The sequence below is a fragment of the Siphateles boraxobius genome, unplaced genomic scaffold, assembly GCF_051911475.1.
Source record: "Siphateles boraxobius isolate OS27281-9 unplaced genomic scaffold, OSU_SipBor_1 9, whole genome shotgun sequence".
Taxonomy (NCBI): domain Eukaryota; kingdom Metazoa; phylum Chordata; class Actinopteri; order Cypriniformes; family Leuciscidae; genus Siphateles; species Siphateles boraxobius.
In genome coordinates this window covers 20,654,802-20,671,829 of record NW_027509219.1, presented here as the reverse complement: position 1 = coordinate 20,671,829, position 17,028 = coordinate 20,654,802, and the positions used below count along the sequence as shown (strand labels likewise).

The 17,028-nt window shown below is 41.3% G+C and overlaps 2 protein-coding genes across 2 annotated transcripts in view; one reads left to right on the top strand and one right to left on the bottom strand.

Annotated features, from left to right (window-relative positions):
• The window catches only part of rimkla (ribosomal modification protein rimK-like family member A), a 36,836-nt gene extending 32,681 nt beyond the window's left edge, over positions 1-4,155 (top strand). Inside the window, exon 5 of the mRNA XM_077223954.1 lies at positions 957-4,155. Coding sequence (XP_077080069.1) covers positions 957-1,471 — 515 coding nt within the window. The 3' untranslated portion in view covers positions 1,472-4,155. The remainder of the gene's footprint in view (positions 1-956) is intronic.
• Positions 4,156-16,954, bottom strand: zmynd12 (zinc finger, MYND-type containing 12). Its single transcript, XM_077223958.1, has 8 exons — positions 16,537-16,954; positions 15,207-15,348; positions 14,943-15,114; positions 9,527-9,696; positions 9,166-9,288; positions 9,001-9,082; positions 5,877-6,022; positions 4,156-4,758 (listed from the first exon to the last, which is right to left on the bottom strand). The coding sequence occupies exons 1-8, from the start codon at positions 16,647-16,649 to the stop codon at positions 4,645-4,647; spliced, it is 1,062 nt and encodes a 353-aa protein (XP_077080073.1). The 5' UTR covers positions 16,650-16,954; the 3' UTR covers positions 4,156-4,644.
• Between the last annotated feature and the right edge of the window lie 74 nt (positions 16,955-17,028).

The following is a 17,028-nucleotide window of genomic DNA, read 5'->3' as shown; positions in this document are numbered from 1 at the left end:
TTATACAACAACATTTTTAAAATACATAATATAAACAATCAATTTATGTACATTATGTATTATAACAAATGCCTGCAGAGGGAACCAATGGCCTGGTGATTCTTGTTGTCCCACTTTACAGCAGTTGAAATCCTTGTTTAATATGGGCCAAACGACATTTAATTAAAATGTTAACTTAATCTTTAATATTTGGCCACTTTGATAGAAATGCTATAGAATATGTGGAAATAAAAACATGCAAACTTGGAGCGAGGATTTAGCTTTCATTTTGAAATATTAGTTGAAATCAGTTTGCATATTTAGACACATATTGAGTGTATTCTCCTGTGTTAGCGTAGGTTTATAAATTATTTACATTTCAAAGCTGTTGAAATGGTGCACATGAACATTACAATCAACCCAAACTCTCAACCTTCAGAGATGGAGTTTGAGGCATGCTCCACGCATGTAAAAGATAACAGTTCATGTGAAAAAGCGTTTACCGTGAACGGAGCCATTCTGAGACACAATCGCATGGGGCTATATATTAAACATGCAGGGCATATATTTATTTAATTGAATTGCGGCCTTTGTGAATTCACCATAGTACTATGTTATAGTATGTTTTTTTTATATGGTTTTAATACATCGTGCAGCCTTACAAAATGATCTAATAATGCAGTTCATGGATTCTCGTCCTTGGAATGCGCCACTTCTGGTATTTTGCTCGACACGGGTAAATTGCAATCAGGGATTTTTTTTTAAATCGAGTACTCTAATTTAATCAAGGAATTGTGACAGCCCTAATAATTGCAATAATAAATAATGACTTTAATTTTCAGTTCAAGACCACATTTCTATTTTTCCTATAAAAAATTCTACTTCATCTTTATTTCAGTTATCGCTTTTAATTGTTTTAGTTAACAATCATAATTTCTCATTAGCCTCTATGCTCATGATTTCACTCCTTTTTCTAGGTGGGGTGGGAATGATGTGCCCCCTTAGTGAGCAAGGGAAGCAGCTGGCCGTGCAGGTGTGCAATATTTTGGGGATGGACGTCTGCGGGATCGACCTGCTCCAGCTGAACGATGGTTCTTTTTTGGTGTGCGAGGCTAATGCCAACGTAGGATTCATCGCATTCGACCAGGCGTGTGGGATGGACGTGGCTGGTATCGTGGCCGACTACGCCCTCTCACTCCTGCCAAACCGCCTCAGCAGGAAGATGTCGCTGCTGTCTGTAGTCTCCAGCACCAGTGAAACTAGCAGCGAGCCTGAGGTGATAATCCCCACAGAGGTGTGTATTCCCAACGAGATCTGCCCACCCGGCACTAGCTGTACCATCCCTGACGGTGTGTCGACCATGAGCACAAGCTCAACCTCCAGCGAGAGTGAGGGGGATCTAAACGAAACGGGCCCCAACCCTGTCACTGCAGATCCCGCTTACAATATCAACTCCCTCCTCGCGAGTGAGATTAAACTGTTGACTGAGTGAGCTGGAATTACAGCCACAAACACACACAGATACACAGACATCAAAGAGCAACACATACTGAAGTGGACATTAAATGCATACAGATGCACACGTGTAATCATACTAACCCTCCCTGTAAACCCCCGTCTGAGGCTGCTCCCCTGATGTTTCTTCTCCATTGACAGACTATAGAATTAAAAAGTGTACAGTGCAGTTTGGAAGTGCACCAGATAGTGTACACTCTAGTCTGGCTGTTGTGCACCAGCGGAATATGCGTTTGCCACTATAATTTGAGGGTGCATGCACTGTAGAGTGGTTTTATCAGGACATGATTCCCAAATGTAACCTTTCAGCGACCAACAAACTGGATTCTGATGTTCATAATGTGGGTTAGGGTACACACACACTGACATACACTTAAGGACATATTAAAGTCTTCTGGATTATAGAGAGAGAATGAATGAATTTTGTCTGTTACAAACCTTGTGGTAAAGCCTGGCTGAAGGCATAATACATTGCTTGCATGGGGCGAGAGAGAAAGAAAGAGCAAATGAATGGACCCAAATTTCAACTGCCTACCAGGATACAAAGGCACATACCTCCCTGCCCTCAAAAAGCCCATCCAGACAGACACATAGAGGGACACCAAGAACAAAAACTGGAAAGCTGTGAATATTCTCATCCATCCCGACTCTTTTAAAAGCATGAATGAGTATGAGTTATTTTAGTCTGTTGCAATGGCTGCCTGTAGTAAATGAATTACTTCTGATCAGACAAGCGTAAAGGTTTCATTTGCTTTACCGGTGTCTGTAAAATTGAATGACTGATGTGGGACCCGTTTTGAATTACCATCCTTAATGTGTAAGTGATGATTTGGCCTATAGGAACTTAATTGGTTAATAGGCATCTTCTACTTGGTAATTCTGTAATTGAGGTGGCCATTTTAGAAACCTCCACTGTCCACCATTTTGGATTGGTTAATGTACTCTGTTTGCAGATCAATAGTATGGAAGATGATGTGAAAGGGAACAAAATTCTTTAAAAGAAAAAAGAAAAAAAAAAGCTGCTTTATCCAATGTCTAATTCAAACCTGCTAATGCCCACACGTCAATCTGCATGTCTGCCACTCCAAAAGCAAATTTCCCACATATTAGAGTCTGAACAGTGAGTTGCATAGAAATAGAGTAGACTTTTAAATACTAATGCATTTACCACAAGGGCTGAACGTTTTGCCAACACTAAGCGCTGACGATGGATAAGCTATTTGTCTTCAACGATTTGTTTGTACAAAAATAATGCAACAATAAAACTGAAGTGTCAACTCAAATGGGTGCTACAACTTCTCTTAATTCAGCCCAGTGGTCTAAAAGCCAATAACCTGAAAGAAAACCAGGAATTGTATTGTTTTGAGCACTGCACATTCCTCAAGTCTAATTCTTCTATATATAGACTCTAAAAATCCTTACTCTGCATATTTGCATATTCAAATTTACATTGAGTCTTAAATTGCATATAACAAACCTCAAATGGACCAAACTCACAATCCAAACCAGCTCGGAATGGTTTGCCATTTTAGACGTCATAGTTTAGATCAATGAATGTGAGTTCAGACTTAAGATGAAATACAGTTTACATTAAAATGAAATAGACTTGAAATTTTGAGTTAACTCGGGGAAGCAGCCTTGATCAAATTCCTGTCCTTGGAAACGTGACATTCATGTTAGACAGTCCTGCCTATGTGTATCAATAAACAAAAGGACAAAGCGTTATAAAATTTTAAGAAATGGATGCTGTGAGACCTGATGGTTAAATGTAATCTTTTTCTTGTTTGTTTTATATTTAGTGTTCTGTTGTCTTTTGTTTTCCTAATTTAATAATTTTGTTTTGTTGAGAAAAAGGACAAACTGGTTTATATGCGATAATCTTGCTTGGGAAAGGAGTGGCGAAGGGTTTTAGTGTGAGTTTGACTGAACAGACTTTGACCACCTGAGACGCACGCGCGCGCACACACACACACTCTTCTCACCACCCCCTCTCAAGCGTTGTGATTTGCTGTCTTGTGTGTGATGTGTTCCATCATTCCATGCCACCAGAGACTTGCATCCTCCACCTCAGCCCACTCAAGAACAAGTGTCCCTGTAAACTGACACTTTTCGGTGTTTGCGATAACGCACCATATGGTTGTCCAACTCTTACACACTCTGCCTCCACTTCCGGTAGAATACAACAGGAAGTTTCTTCTCCCCTTATGTTTAGTATAAAAACTGTGACTCCAAATCTAAATACTTCAATTCAGAATGGAGTCCTAAATCTGAACAGAGTTAAAATGGCGTCATCAGATCTGGCTCAGTGGAAAATATTGTCTATATGAAATAATACTCTTTCTGAGTATTAAGGTACCACTATACTCCTCTGACTTGGCAATTAACTTAGCGTCACAACAAAAAACAGTTGCTGCTAATGAACTGTTCTATTGAATGGAAAAGGGAAATGTTTTGAGACTCATGTGTTCATTTCATTGCGCCTCTTGTTTTGTTTTTGTTTTCCTTTTTTTAGTGGGAACCTAAATGCCAAAAACCAAGCAATGTTGTATAATTTAAAACAAGAAATTACTAGTGATAGAACGCTAACATTGATGTTGTGTCATTACGTAATAAAACCAATAATACCAATAAAGACATTCAAAAAATGTCCAGAACATGAAATTTGTGTCAGCTCGTCTTTATCTCACATCACAGTTGACTGACCTTTTCCATTGAACTTTTGCTATTGTTTGCCTCACTAAAGGTGCTGTCACATTTCAAACTTTTGCAGGCAAAATCCAATCAATACAATAGGAATCCATGTGCTTGGGAGTTTTGTGAGAGTTCCCCACTTAGATTTTGCAGCAGGTTAGAGTTAGTCACAAATTTACCAGCAGAAAGGTTTGAAAGTGACTTCTGTGTGAGCTGTTCTTCGTACAGTATTGACAATGGACCCTTTTTGCCGGAGCCATTTCACTAGTTACTGCACCTTAATTGTACATCATCTCCCAATATCCATTGATGATAGATTAGCGAATGAACATAAAATTAAGCAGGATGCCACCGTACAGTGTAATGTCACTGTTTGACTGTTGATTGTGCTGTAAATTGTGGTCTGTTTTGATTTATTGTTTTTTGGATGTCTGTGGTGTATAGGTTTAGCGGGCAATCTCATTCCAAGTGTTTTTCAGCATGTTGCAGCAGATTATGAATTGACTCTCTCAGTCTGTTTTGTTCACTTAACCCCTGGATCAACACCTCAGCCTTCTTCCCATACTCCAGTGCCTATAAACACAAACACAAAAACATGAAAGGAGTATATACCAAAAACAAAAAAGGAAATCTGATCTCCAAACTTATAATAAATAGACCAATGTTTCCAATTTAATCTGGTAGTATGACAAGTGTAGCTGTTTAAAGGGGAACTCAGCAACTCTAGCCATTTCTTCGCTGATTTTCACTTTTGTTGTCGCATATTGTCTCAACGAGCTCCCCCTACAGCTGTGGGGCGTATATTTCACAAAACTCACTTGCGGCACCCTCCTCCCCCTTTCTACCGCTGCTCATGTGCATTTGTTATTATCGGAGCCGGCCAACTTTATCATGTGGAGTATGTCTACCGAGGTGGGTAATACATCACACACATTGAGGGCGGCGTGTGTGTTTATGTCGAATTGCCGTAAAGCAGTTTGTGTTTCTCGCTCGTTCTCGCTTCTCACAAGACTTCCTTTTTCCAAGTTGCAAGGTTGGTTTTCTGCCTTGGGAAGCAAGGTTGGGAACGCTGGGGGGAGCGGGGAAAGTCACCATTCTCACCAGAACAGGTTATTTAACCATCCAAATGATTTCTAAACGGTTTTATTAAGTTGAAATAGTTGCCAAGTTGTCCTTTAATTGAGAGAGTATAGCATGGTTTGATGAATAATGGGATTTTAGCAATTTGGTATAAGAGCTGGGGAGATGTGAGGTAATAAATGGGAAGATTTTTTTTTTTTTTGTAGTTGGATATGAGAGCTGGGATGTTAAACTAGTTAGTAATTAGGGATTTAAAATGTTGGGGAAGTAGAAGAAAGCCTGAAGGAGAATCCCATTACAACCAGAATAGAAGGGTCATGGCTTTAGTCATTAGTGTTATTAGTGTTAATCTGCACTGAATTCAAGAACTTAACATGTTTACAGCACAGAATGTCTTCATATACACCCATGCATCCAGATCTGGATTCAAACGTTTCATCTCAGCACTTTCAATTTAATTTAGATGTTTGGGCGAGGTTTTGGTTATTTACTATAATTTCCCTATGCAGGGCAGTGATGAGGAGGTGAGTGTTGAATCCAAGAGCATATTGTAAATGTATCATATTAAGTTTCTTTATAGAATATTTCATTAGTCGATCTTTATTGTTTACCTTGGTGTAGTTGTTGCATAGCAACCACAGCATAGCCAGAGAATGAACCAACACGAATGACTGGTCAGGGCGAGGTTTCACACACTGTTCCTCAAACTCTAACAGACATCTCAACATCTGATCAGCCTCTACACACTGGGCCTCATCTATACCGACACACAAAAGAGCAATCTCAATGTTAGATACAAAGATCACAGGTCAGTGTAGTATCTGAGAAAACTGTTTCAAATGTCGGTATTAAAAGCTTAACCACTGTTCGATCTTGCGAGGTGAGTAAACCAGGGAAATACCTGTGAAATTGTATGATGAATTCTGTAGAATAATCTCTAATCTATGAGATATTCAGCAATATGATCTTCCATCTAGTGTTTGAAACATATCACCTTACACAGAGTTGTTTCCATTTGACGTTGTTTGTCAGGCTGATGAATCAGCCGATATTTTCCCACTTTGAGATTGTCTGTATCGGCTGATAACCACGATCACTCGGTCCATTAAGAGAAATACTAGCTCTCCCTTGAGCCAGTTCAAAAATCTACCAACAACCTTGTCTATGAATAATTTGTTTCCAAATATGTTTAGTGCATTTCAATTAAATATTGCATGAAAATTTTTAATTTCAGCGTATGTACACTACCGTTCTAAAGCTTCGGGGTCAGTAAGATTTTTTTAATTAATGTATTTAAATTAACTTTATTCAGCAAGGTTGCATGAAATTGCTATAAAAAAGTGACAGTGAACACATAACATTAAAAAAGATTTGTAGCTAAAAAAAATCAAGTTCTTTTGATTCAAAGAATTATTATTTTTGATCAAGTTTTCAACAAAAATATTAAGCAGCACAAGTGTTTTTAACATCGATAATAATAATAATAATAATAATAAGTGTTTCAGGAGCCCCAAATCAGCATATTATAATGATTTCTGAAGGATCATGTGACTCTAAAGACTGGAGTAATGATGCTGAAAATTCAGCTTTAATCACAGGAATTAAATTAAACTAGAAAATGTATTTTTAAATTGTAATGATATTTCCTTGTATTACTGTTGTACTGTATTTTTGAAAAAATAAAAGTAGCCTTGGTAAGACTTTCATTTTTTTTAAACAATAATGTATGTGTATGTATAATTGAAAAGTAATCGCTTATATTATTGGTTTATTTAAACATTTCAAGTTGTGTGTATTCCGAACAAAGATAAATGCACAATGAACAACAGTATTTTTAAACATTAGCATTACACTGATTTGCTATTTAATGTATTCATTTATAAATAAAATAAGAGTAATTATGATGATACCTATTGCATTAACAAGTGTCTTGACTGAAAGTTGATGTAGGGCTCCAGTGACATGATCAGACTGTCTGCTCTATAGAGACCATAAAAAATAAAACTGGCTAGTCTGTGTCCCTGATTGATATCAGGTCATGCTTGTTGTTGTTGCTCAGTGCAGTCACATCCAAAGTGACATGCAGAGCAAGGCCGGCTGAGCTGTTTCCTGCTATAGAGTCATCTGCTCAGAAGTTATAATGTGATGTGGCTGGCCAGAGGGCGGAACCGGCGCCAGTCTACTGACCTCAGGTCAGTCGTTAAGAGGCCAGAGAGCAGGAGGGATCAAGTGTACTGACCAGTGACCAGCCAGTATGGACACAGAGCTAAGCCAGCCACGTCACTGGAAGACTTAGCCAAAACACTGAGGTTAATAGGCTTAGAGAGAGAACTAGGGCAGGAGTGCGGCACGTACTAGCGCCTCTGTCATGTTTGTTCTTAGTCATCAGTAGAATAAAGTAGCTTCTGCTCTAGGACACAACCTCATGACATGGCTCTAAATATATAGATGACCTCATACAAACTAAATACAATACACACACAATCATGATGGTACAGGCTGTCATAAAAGCTTATAAATAATTAAATCTGTACCATACAGATGTGACATTTCATGAGAGATCATAATAAGTCAAATTTATGTCAGGATATGAACTGCATTAAATTTACAAAATTCTTTTAATTTATATATATATATATATATATATATAAATTAAAAGAATTTTGTAAATTTATATATATGCAGGATGCAGGTGAAATGGGCAGGAATTAAGATCTGATTGACTGGGTAAGTTATCTCTGAAACACCAAGGCTTGTTTTGCTCCCGGTCAGCATTGGTGAGTTTTTACCAACAATGGGACTACCGAGGAGGGACTACCACAAACCAGCAGGAGGCTGTTGGGCACCCACTCAATGCACGTGGGTAAACGACGGCTATCCTGTCCGGTCCAACCCAACAGAGTCTACTGTGGCACAAGTCAAACAAAATTTTAGTTATGGTTATGGGAGGAATGTGTCATAATACAGTGCATTGCTCTCTGATGCATATGGGGCTACGTAGTCGCAGACCAATCAAGAGTGCCTATGATAACCCTTAACCACTTTCGAAAGTGCCTACACTGGGCACGAGCATCAGAACTGGACCCAGGAGCAGTGGAAGAAGGTCACCTGGTGCGATGAGTCCAGTTTTTTTTTTTTGATGGCCAGATCTCAATCCAATTGAGCATCTATGGGATATGCAGGACCAACAAGTTCGATCCATGGTGGCTCCACCTTGCAACCTATAGGACTTGAAGAATCTGCTGCTAAATTGTTGGTGCCAAATACTTAAGGACATCTTCAGGGGTCTTGTAGATTCCATGCCTTCTGATCTTATTGACTTTAGTTTAGTTAACTTATTCAACCTGCATGCTAATAAGTGTTTGCAGGAATTTAGCACATTATAAGCATTGAACTTGTGGGAATGAGTAAAATTATGTTCAATACCACAATCCTGTGCCAAAAGCTAAGTAGACAATAAATGCATTTATATATCCAGGATTATTTCAGGACTTACAGTTATAACTATATGTTCAGATTTACATTTATATGGCTTGTAAATATATATTCGGATTTACATTTACATATTCACGATTCATATTTTTATATAATTATTTCCTTATTGGCCCTTCATAATATTAATATTTATATATTCATTTGATAATTGATGAACAATGAAACCGTTACTGTCCACAGAGATGAGACTGTTTGCGGATATGTCTTTGTGTATAGGTTTACTGTCTTTATGCCACTTACCAAAACATTTTTCTGGTTGAGTGCCACTCTGACTGATATCATCCATCAGCTTACACAGGTGAGAGTACCATGAACTTGCCACCTGTACACACGCACGCAATGCGATGAGAGACGTTTCACAGACACAGATGACTCAATGTGCACTGGTGGTGGGTGTGTGTCTACCTCTGCATAGAGCGAGAGGGCAACGTCAGGCTTGTTTTGCTTCAGAAACACATCAGCCATCAGGAAATATCCTCCAGACGTCACAGTACTGTCCAAACCAAACATCTCACTGGCATAGTACACCTGCACAAAGAAAAAAATATTAAAATGTAAAAATTAATGTAGTTAGTCAGTACCTCAAAATGAACTTTGGGTGTTTAAAGAGAATAACAAATAACTGACATAAATAAATGGACATGAAATATGGATTTTTTTGTTCAAATTAAAATGATTAAACATCATATCTAATGTCAGTATACCACTGGTACATTATTATCTACATGCAATCCAATCACAGTGTTCCACGTATATTAGGACTCACGTCATTGGCAAAGTGAGTGAGAGCAGATGTGTATTTTCCCATAGCAGCGTGCAGTCGGCCCAGGGTTCTGTGTAGCTGATGAAGGACAGTGTGACTGCAGCCTGGTGTTTTCATCACTGTCCACTCAGCCTTAGACAGATACTCATGAGCCTGGGAGAGAGAACCTAAACCTAAACACACAAACAACACACACTATGAACAAAGGGTCCTTGATGCCTCTTGAGTTGGATTGAACCTGGCTATTAGAGGGCCTGTCTGTGTCTACTCAATACAACCATCTTTGATGTTTTTATTGGAAGATAGTGTTCATCTAGTGTTTTAAAGATTCATGCCTGGTTTCCTCAATTGTCAAAAAGTCCACTGTGTGGATTCTCAGCATATAAAGTGTCTATCTGTATAGACAGAAGCCTAATGATCAAGTGTCAGGGTTGAGGAGATGAGGCGAGGACTCAAAAGCAGAAGAATAGGCTTTTATAAATAATAAAAATAAAACAAAATAAAACAAAAACTACCCGAGGGGGAAAACAAGACTGACTTGAACGACTTGACTGAAGCAGGGAAACACACAGTGTACATACAACGAACCAGCACAGGACTGCAAACACAAGGAGAATAAATAGGGAGAGCAAACAAAGGAGGAAACGAGGGAGGATAGGTGGGGCAAATTAATCAATAATCAAGTAACAAGATGGGAGGGACTAGACCAGGGATGTCCAAACTCAGTCCTGGAGGGCCACTGTCCTGCAGAGTTTAGCTCCAACCCCAATTAAACACACCTGGACCAGACAATGACAGGAGAGCACATGGCACAAGGAAACATACATGAAAAGCCATGTGCTCACACCAAACATGACTAAAACACAAGCACATGGCCAGTAAAACAAATCACCAGCCATGTGCTCACACAAAACGAGACATGAACACGCAGCCAATGAGAACTCTCAAGCCACGTGTTCACACAAAACATGGCAACATGGCACAAGACAAAACATGACACGAAAGCACATGAAACAAGGCAAACAAACAAGACAAAACAGGAGTGTCAGGGCTCTATCACAAAACCAAGAAATAGACTAGACAGAAGAGACAGAAACCTGACAGTATCCCTCCTCTAAAGGGACGCCACCTGGCGGCGCCGGCAGGGCAAGGAGCTTGGGCAGCGCTGGCAGGGCAAGGAGCTTGGGCATGGCCTCCAGGCCTTGTGGGACGGAGGAAGCGTTTCTCCTCCTCCTCCGTTTATGATAGGTCAGCGGTGCTGCAGCCTCTTCGGCCACCACTGGGGGCGCGACAGGGAGAGTGGACAGCTCTGGTACAACCGAAGTCGGGTCCTCCCGGACCACCAGACTCGAGACCCCTGAAGTCGGTCCTCCCGGACCGCGGGACTTGAGAACCCCTAAGTCGGGTCCTCCCGGACCACCGGACTTGAGACCCCCGAAGTCGGGTCCTCCCGGACCACCAGACTTGAGACCCCTGATGTCGGGTCTTCCCGGAACACCGGACTTGAGACCCCCGAAGTCAGGTCCTCCCGGACCACCGGACTTGAGACCCCCGAAGTGGGGTCCTCCCGGACCACCGGACTTGAGACCCCCGAAGTGGGGTCCTCCCGGACCACCGGACTTGAGACCCCCGAAGTCGGGTCCTCCCGGACCACTGGACTTGAGACCCCCGAAGTCGGGTCCACCTGGACCACCGGACTTGAGACCCCCGAAGTCGGGTCCTCCCGGACCACCGGACTTGAGACCCCCGAAGTCGGGTCCTCCTGGACCACCGGACTTGAGACCCCCGAAGTCGGGTCCTCCCGGACCAACGGACTTGAGACCCCCGAAGTCGGGTCCTCCCGGACCACCGGACTTGAGACCCCCGAAGTCGGGTCCTCCCGGACCACCGGACTTGAGACCCCCGAAGTCGGGTCCTCCTGGACCACCGGACTTGAGACCCCCCGAAGTCGGGTCCTCCTGGACCACTGGACTTGAGACCCCTGAAGTTGGGTCCACCTGGACCACCGGACTTAGGGAAGTGTCAGGAGCCCTCCTCTTCCTGCGCTTGCAAGGCCGAGGCTGTGGGAAGGAGCTTACCACCTCTGGGAGCGCTGCCGCTTCTTCGGTCACCACTGGGTAGGAGGCAGATGAGGCGGACATGTTCTTCCTCCTCCCTCTCCCCGAAGGGGTCATAGGAGCACTAGGGACATGGCAGTTTGTGAGGTGAATGGGAGGTGGGCCAAGAGGCGGAAGGCCACTCTCCTCTCCACGGTTGTACACATACCTCACAAACTGTCAGAATGACAGTATCCCCAGCGTTCCAATCTCCCAGGCACAGACAGGCTCATTAAGGCTGTTGTTAAAAATGTCCTTGAGCACTGCGTCGCTGATGTTGAGCCCCTCTACTAAACACAGGAACTGGTAAGCAAGCTACTTCACACTGTTCTCCCCTTGCCGAAGAGAAAGGAGCTTGCTACATTTCTCCACCATCTGATGAGCGGAGGAGCCGGGAGATGCCCATTGTTTGCTGAGTCCTCAGTTGGCTGGTTCGTTCTGTCAGGGTTTGGGGTTGAGGCGAGGACTCAAAAGCAGAAGAATAGGCTTTTATTAATAATAAAAATAAAAGAAAATACAATAAAAACTACCCAGAGGGGGAAAACAAGACTGACTTGACTTGACTGATGCCCAATTTACACAAAGGGAAGACGCAGATATTTTCCTGCGGTTTGGGCTCTCATTAACACGAAAACCCCATTTTTATCACAGAAAACAATTATTTCTAAAAACTCCGGCCAAAGTGGAGATTTCTGAAAGATTTCTGATCACTGGTTATGTGCTGCTGTGTCAACTGGGAGAAACAAGGTTTTAGGTTCTCAAACTTCACATTATGCGTCAGAAAATGCTTAATGTCATGTGAGCGTCATGTGATCCTTCTCCCTACACTGCCGCCCATAGGTTTGGCATTGTTATGATGGCGCTCAACGGCGTATTTATGCGGGTTGATGTAAATGACACCTTTTTTGAAAATGATGTTGTGTGCACTATGTTATTATTGAAAACGGAGAGGGGGAAATATTAATTTCTATAAATACCCAGCTGTGTAAATGTGGCCTGAAGCACACAGCAGGGAAACACACAGTGTACGAACCAGCACAGGACTGCAAACACAAGGAGAATAAATAGGGAGAGCAAACAAAGGAGGAAACGAGGGAGGACAGGTGGGGCAAATTAATCAATAATCAGGAAACAAGATGGGTGGGACTAGACAATCTACAGGAGAGCACATGGCACAAGGAAACATACATGAAAAGCCATGTGCTCACACCAAACATGACTAAAGGCTTGTTCGACTTGAACCGGCGCTGCGCAGACCGATCGGTTGATGACATCAAAGTACCGCGAGAGCGATTCAAAAGCATAAGGAGCCGTCTGCTCTCTAATCGCTCTCGCGGTACTTTGATGTCATCAACCGATCGGTCTGTGCAGCGCCGGTTCAAGTCGAACAAGCCTTAAAACACAAGCACATGGCCAGTAAAACAAATCACTGGCCATGTGCTCACACAAAACAAGACATGAACAGCAAACAGCCAAATGGCTCAGCAAACAGCCAATGAGAACTCATTAGCCACGTGTTCACACAAAACATGACAACATGGCACAAGACAAAACATGACATGAAAGCACATGAAACAAGGCAAACAGACTAGACAAAACAGGAGTGTCAGGGCTTTGTCACAAAACCAAGAAATAGACTAGACAGAAGTGACAGAACCCTGACATCAAGGGTGTGTCTCAATACACTACCCAGTGCACTGCCCTTGCCCAAGGAGTTGGCCATTCCTAGGGCTGTCTCAATGTCAAAATGATTCCACTGCACTGAAATGTTCACTTCCCAGAATTCCACTGAACCTACTACAAAAAAAAACAGTAAGCATCAGCTGCTAACTATTTTCACTTACTGGAATTGTCTGTAAATGAAGACAAAGCTTTATTACTGCCTTTAAAATCTTTTATTTCTAATGTGCATGGAAAGAAAACAATCCTGCAAAAAGAATTATACAGGAATTAAGGGGTTTTGTAAGATTGATTTGAAAAATAAATTGCCCCGAAGGAGCAGTGCGCTGCGTTTTTTATGTTGCTAGGCAACCACCGAAACAGCTATCCTGTAAGTAAAGTAAACGACAAAACAGCCTTTTATTAACTTTATTTACTTTCTGTTAACATTGTGGTAGTTACGGTTGCTGAAGTCGTTAAGCTTCTGCCTGGTGGTAACCCGCGAGAGCACCACAAGTTTATCCTCCATCATAGCACTCTCCGGGCGTTCCAAGCAACTGTGTGTAGTTTCCATCACTACAACGGAAGGCCTGCCTCTCCATTCATTCGATTGGAGAGTGGAAAAAAACGCAATGACGTCGGGCACTTTTTCTGCTTGGAGTTGCTTTTTGTTTCAACTGCAAATGTGCAAAAACTCGAGGCGGCTGGGGCGCATAAACAGCACGCTGAACGCTCACTGACATAGGAATAGAATTTAAAAAAGGCTCCTCTCACTGCAAAAAACGCGTTTGATGTGATCGGGGCCTTGACTGCATTTATTTAAAATAACTGTTTTCCTATTTAAATATACTTAAAAAAAGGAATTTATTCCTGTGATGGAAAAGCTGAATTTTCAGCATCATTACTCCAGTCTTAAGTGTCACATGATCCTTCAGAAATCATTCTAATATGCTGATTTGGTGGTCGATAAACATTTCTTATTATGAAATGCAAGTATATTGCAAGTATTTTGTACCTTGTTTATTGCCTGGCTGAAATTTTTTTTATACATACTTTGTTTTGTAATAGCTATAATGTAGATGCACTGTGATGTTGTTTATAAATGTCAGATGCATTTTGATGCGGAATGTCTTGACACAGCGAACTGAGTTATCAGTGTCCCAATATTTAATGGATCAAGGCCCCAAATCATATTCACAATATGCAAATTGATGTCAGTGAATTATCCCATGCCAACTATCAAATTTCTAGTCACATAAAGATGAATCTTTCATATGCTTATGTATGTCATAGAGCTTTCAGTGCCAGAGGTTTTCACTCAGACAGTACACATCTGCATGACTAGTCTGCCACATCCTGAATTACATAACAAACGTCTCACCGTTTAGTTCATGTCCAAGCACCACCCTTGAGCCCACTATTAGACCGTTCCACAAGAAGTAAAATAGGGCTCGATGTCATCCTCGGTTTTTAGCAAACATTTGTTTTCATTCTCTACAAAAGTGGAAGTTATTGGCTGTTAGCCTCCAGAGAAGTTCAGGAAGTGAAGCAAACTGTGAAGTCTGCAATCTAATGGACCTTACAGAGATTTAAAATTAGTACAGCCATGGGTTGGTTTTTGCAGCTTTAGTGCATGTCTTTTGTTAGTTTTGTGCATGTCTCACCTATATTAGCCTGTGCAAGAAGTAGATAAGCTGGTACCAGTTCAACAGCACAGGTTCCATACACCTGCATGGCCCAGCGCAGGAATAGGAGAGCGGCTGGCAACACATCCTGGAACCTCTTCTTGGACACCCACCTCTGTGCCTCTAAATGAGCAATCTCTATTAGATACTCCTGTCGAAAACATACAAGACACACACTTATCAGACATCTGCCTAGCTAACAAACCAATTTGCCCCATTTTATGTGCTGGAGTGCATATGAACCTGTTTCTTCACTCTTTCTTTTTGGTGGTGGTCTTGGTCGGACTGCAGTGTGCCAAATGGTGCAGGTGCGTGAATAGATACCAGCAACGGACACACTTTTTCATGAATACTGATCCAGTCAGTCAGCTGGTGGTCAGGGTTACTACACACACACACACACACACACGCACGTTTGGTTTCCAAATTTTATGGGGACTTTAGACATGATTTTTATACTGTACCAACTGTATATGCTATTCCCTTACACTAACCCTACCCATCACAGAAAACTTTGCTATTTTACATTTTCAAAAAACATCACTTAGTGCGATTAATAAGCTGTTTTCCTCATGGGGACCAAAAAAAATGTCCCCACAAGGACAAGGATTTCAGATATTGCCATCTTTGTGGGGACATTTTGACCCCATAATGTAGAGTTTACCAGGACACACACACACACATTACTTAGCTAGCTAAATGAGCACATCTAAGATACTTTTATTGATTTTAGATACACCTTACCCCACCAGAAACATTCTGTAGTTTATATCAGACTGGTTTGTATACATATCAGCAGGAGTCAATTTCGCCTCACTTTCCCCATTTCGCCGGCTACTCTTGATTGAAAATGGCGGAGGATGGCGGAAGATTTGTTTTGTGTTTTTCTTCAATAATAATGAACCTATCATTCAAGCAACTATCGCCCCAAAATTGGCGCTAATTCAAAAATTAAGTAAAATGCACGCTTTTTTTACGTAACATCTAGTAATATTTGCGTTTTTTTTAAATATATATTGATTCATCTCTCATCTAGTTTTTTGAGGAGGACACTGGGCCCCTTGCTTCCTCGGAGGAATCGCCCCTTATACAATTTTCATTTAAAACTATCGCTTTAAGCGCTGCCCATCGGAGAACAATCTGTTTCTGGAGTTAAAAAAAACGTGACCGAGATATAATATAGATTAGATACACATTTGCATGTTGACACTGTGAGACCATAGATATGCGTCGTGGTTACTTTAAAACGGCAAGTGAAAAATCCACGGATGCGAAACTAAAAAACATATATTTTTCCAGTCATATTTCTTTCTTTTTTCCTGGTTGGTTTTAAGCACGCATGGCTGGCTATTCTCTTCCCTCTGCACATAATTTCTCATCCAGCTGTTTGAACTCGTTCAACCTTTCCATCTCTGCAGTAACACGGCAAAGAAGAATGCGTGCTTATCATGTGTGCCTATGATGCCACCTGCTGTCTGTAAGCGCAATTACACCATGGAGTATTCTTTCCCAGTATAAGGAGTTGTATTATGACTAGACACATCATTGAATAACCCGAAGGCTCCAGACTCACCAGTAAAATGTGACCAGGCATTGTGTGCACTTCAGTTGAGCAGGTTTCTGGCAAAGTTCGCATAGCCTTTTCACTCCTTTGGGATTTGCTAGAGGGTTTATAGTGAACGACATCCCAATGTACAAATCTCTACTAAAACTCTCAGCCTGCAAAATGTGCTTAAATATAAAACGAAACAAAAACAAATACAAGCTTTAATTCTGCGTTCTTACCACAAACCGCTTCAACCGTTTTCCCATTACAAATCAGCTCACGCAATATTTCTTGCTTTGTGTCTGAATAATTTCAGTGTTTTACAAATGGGTTCCCATGGAGACGACCTCAACTTAACCGACGAGGATTTAACTGCCCCAGGATTTTTGGTGTTTTATATATTTTATACAATTTATTGTGTAACAATAGCGTTGCTATTGTGTTTCCAAAGGTATATTACGTAATTTATTATCTAAACAAAACGCTTCATTTGCCTAACTTTTTGTCTCGAAATCAAAT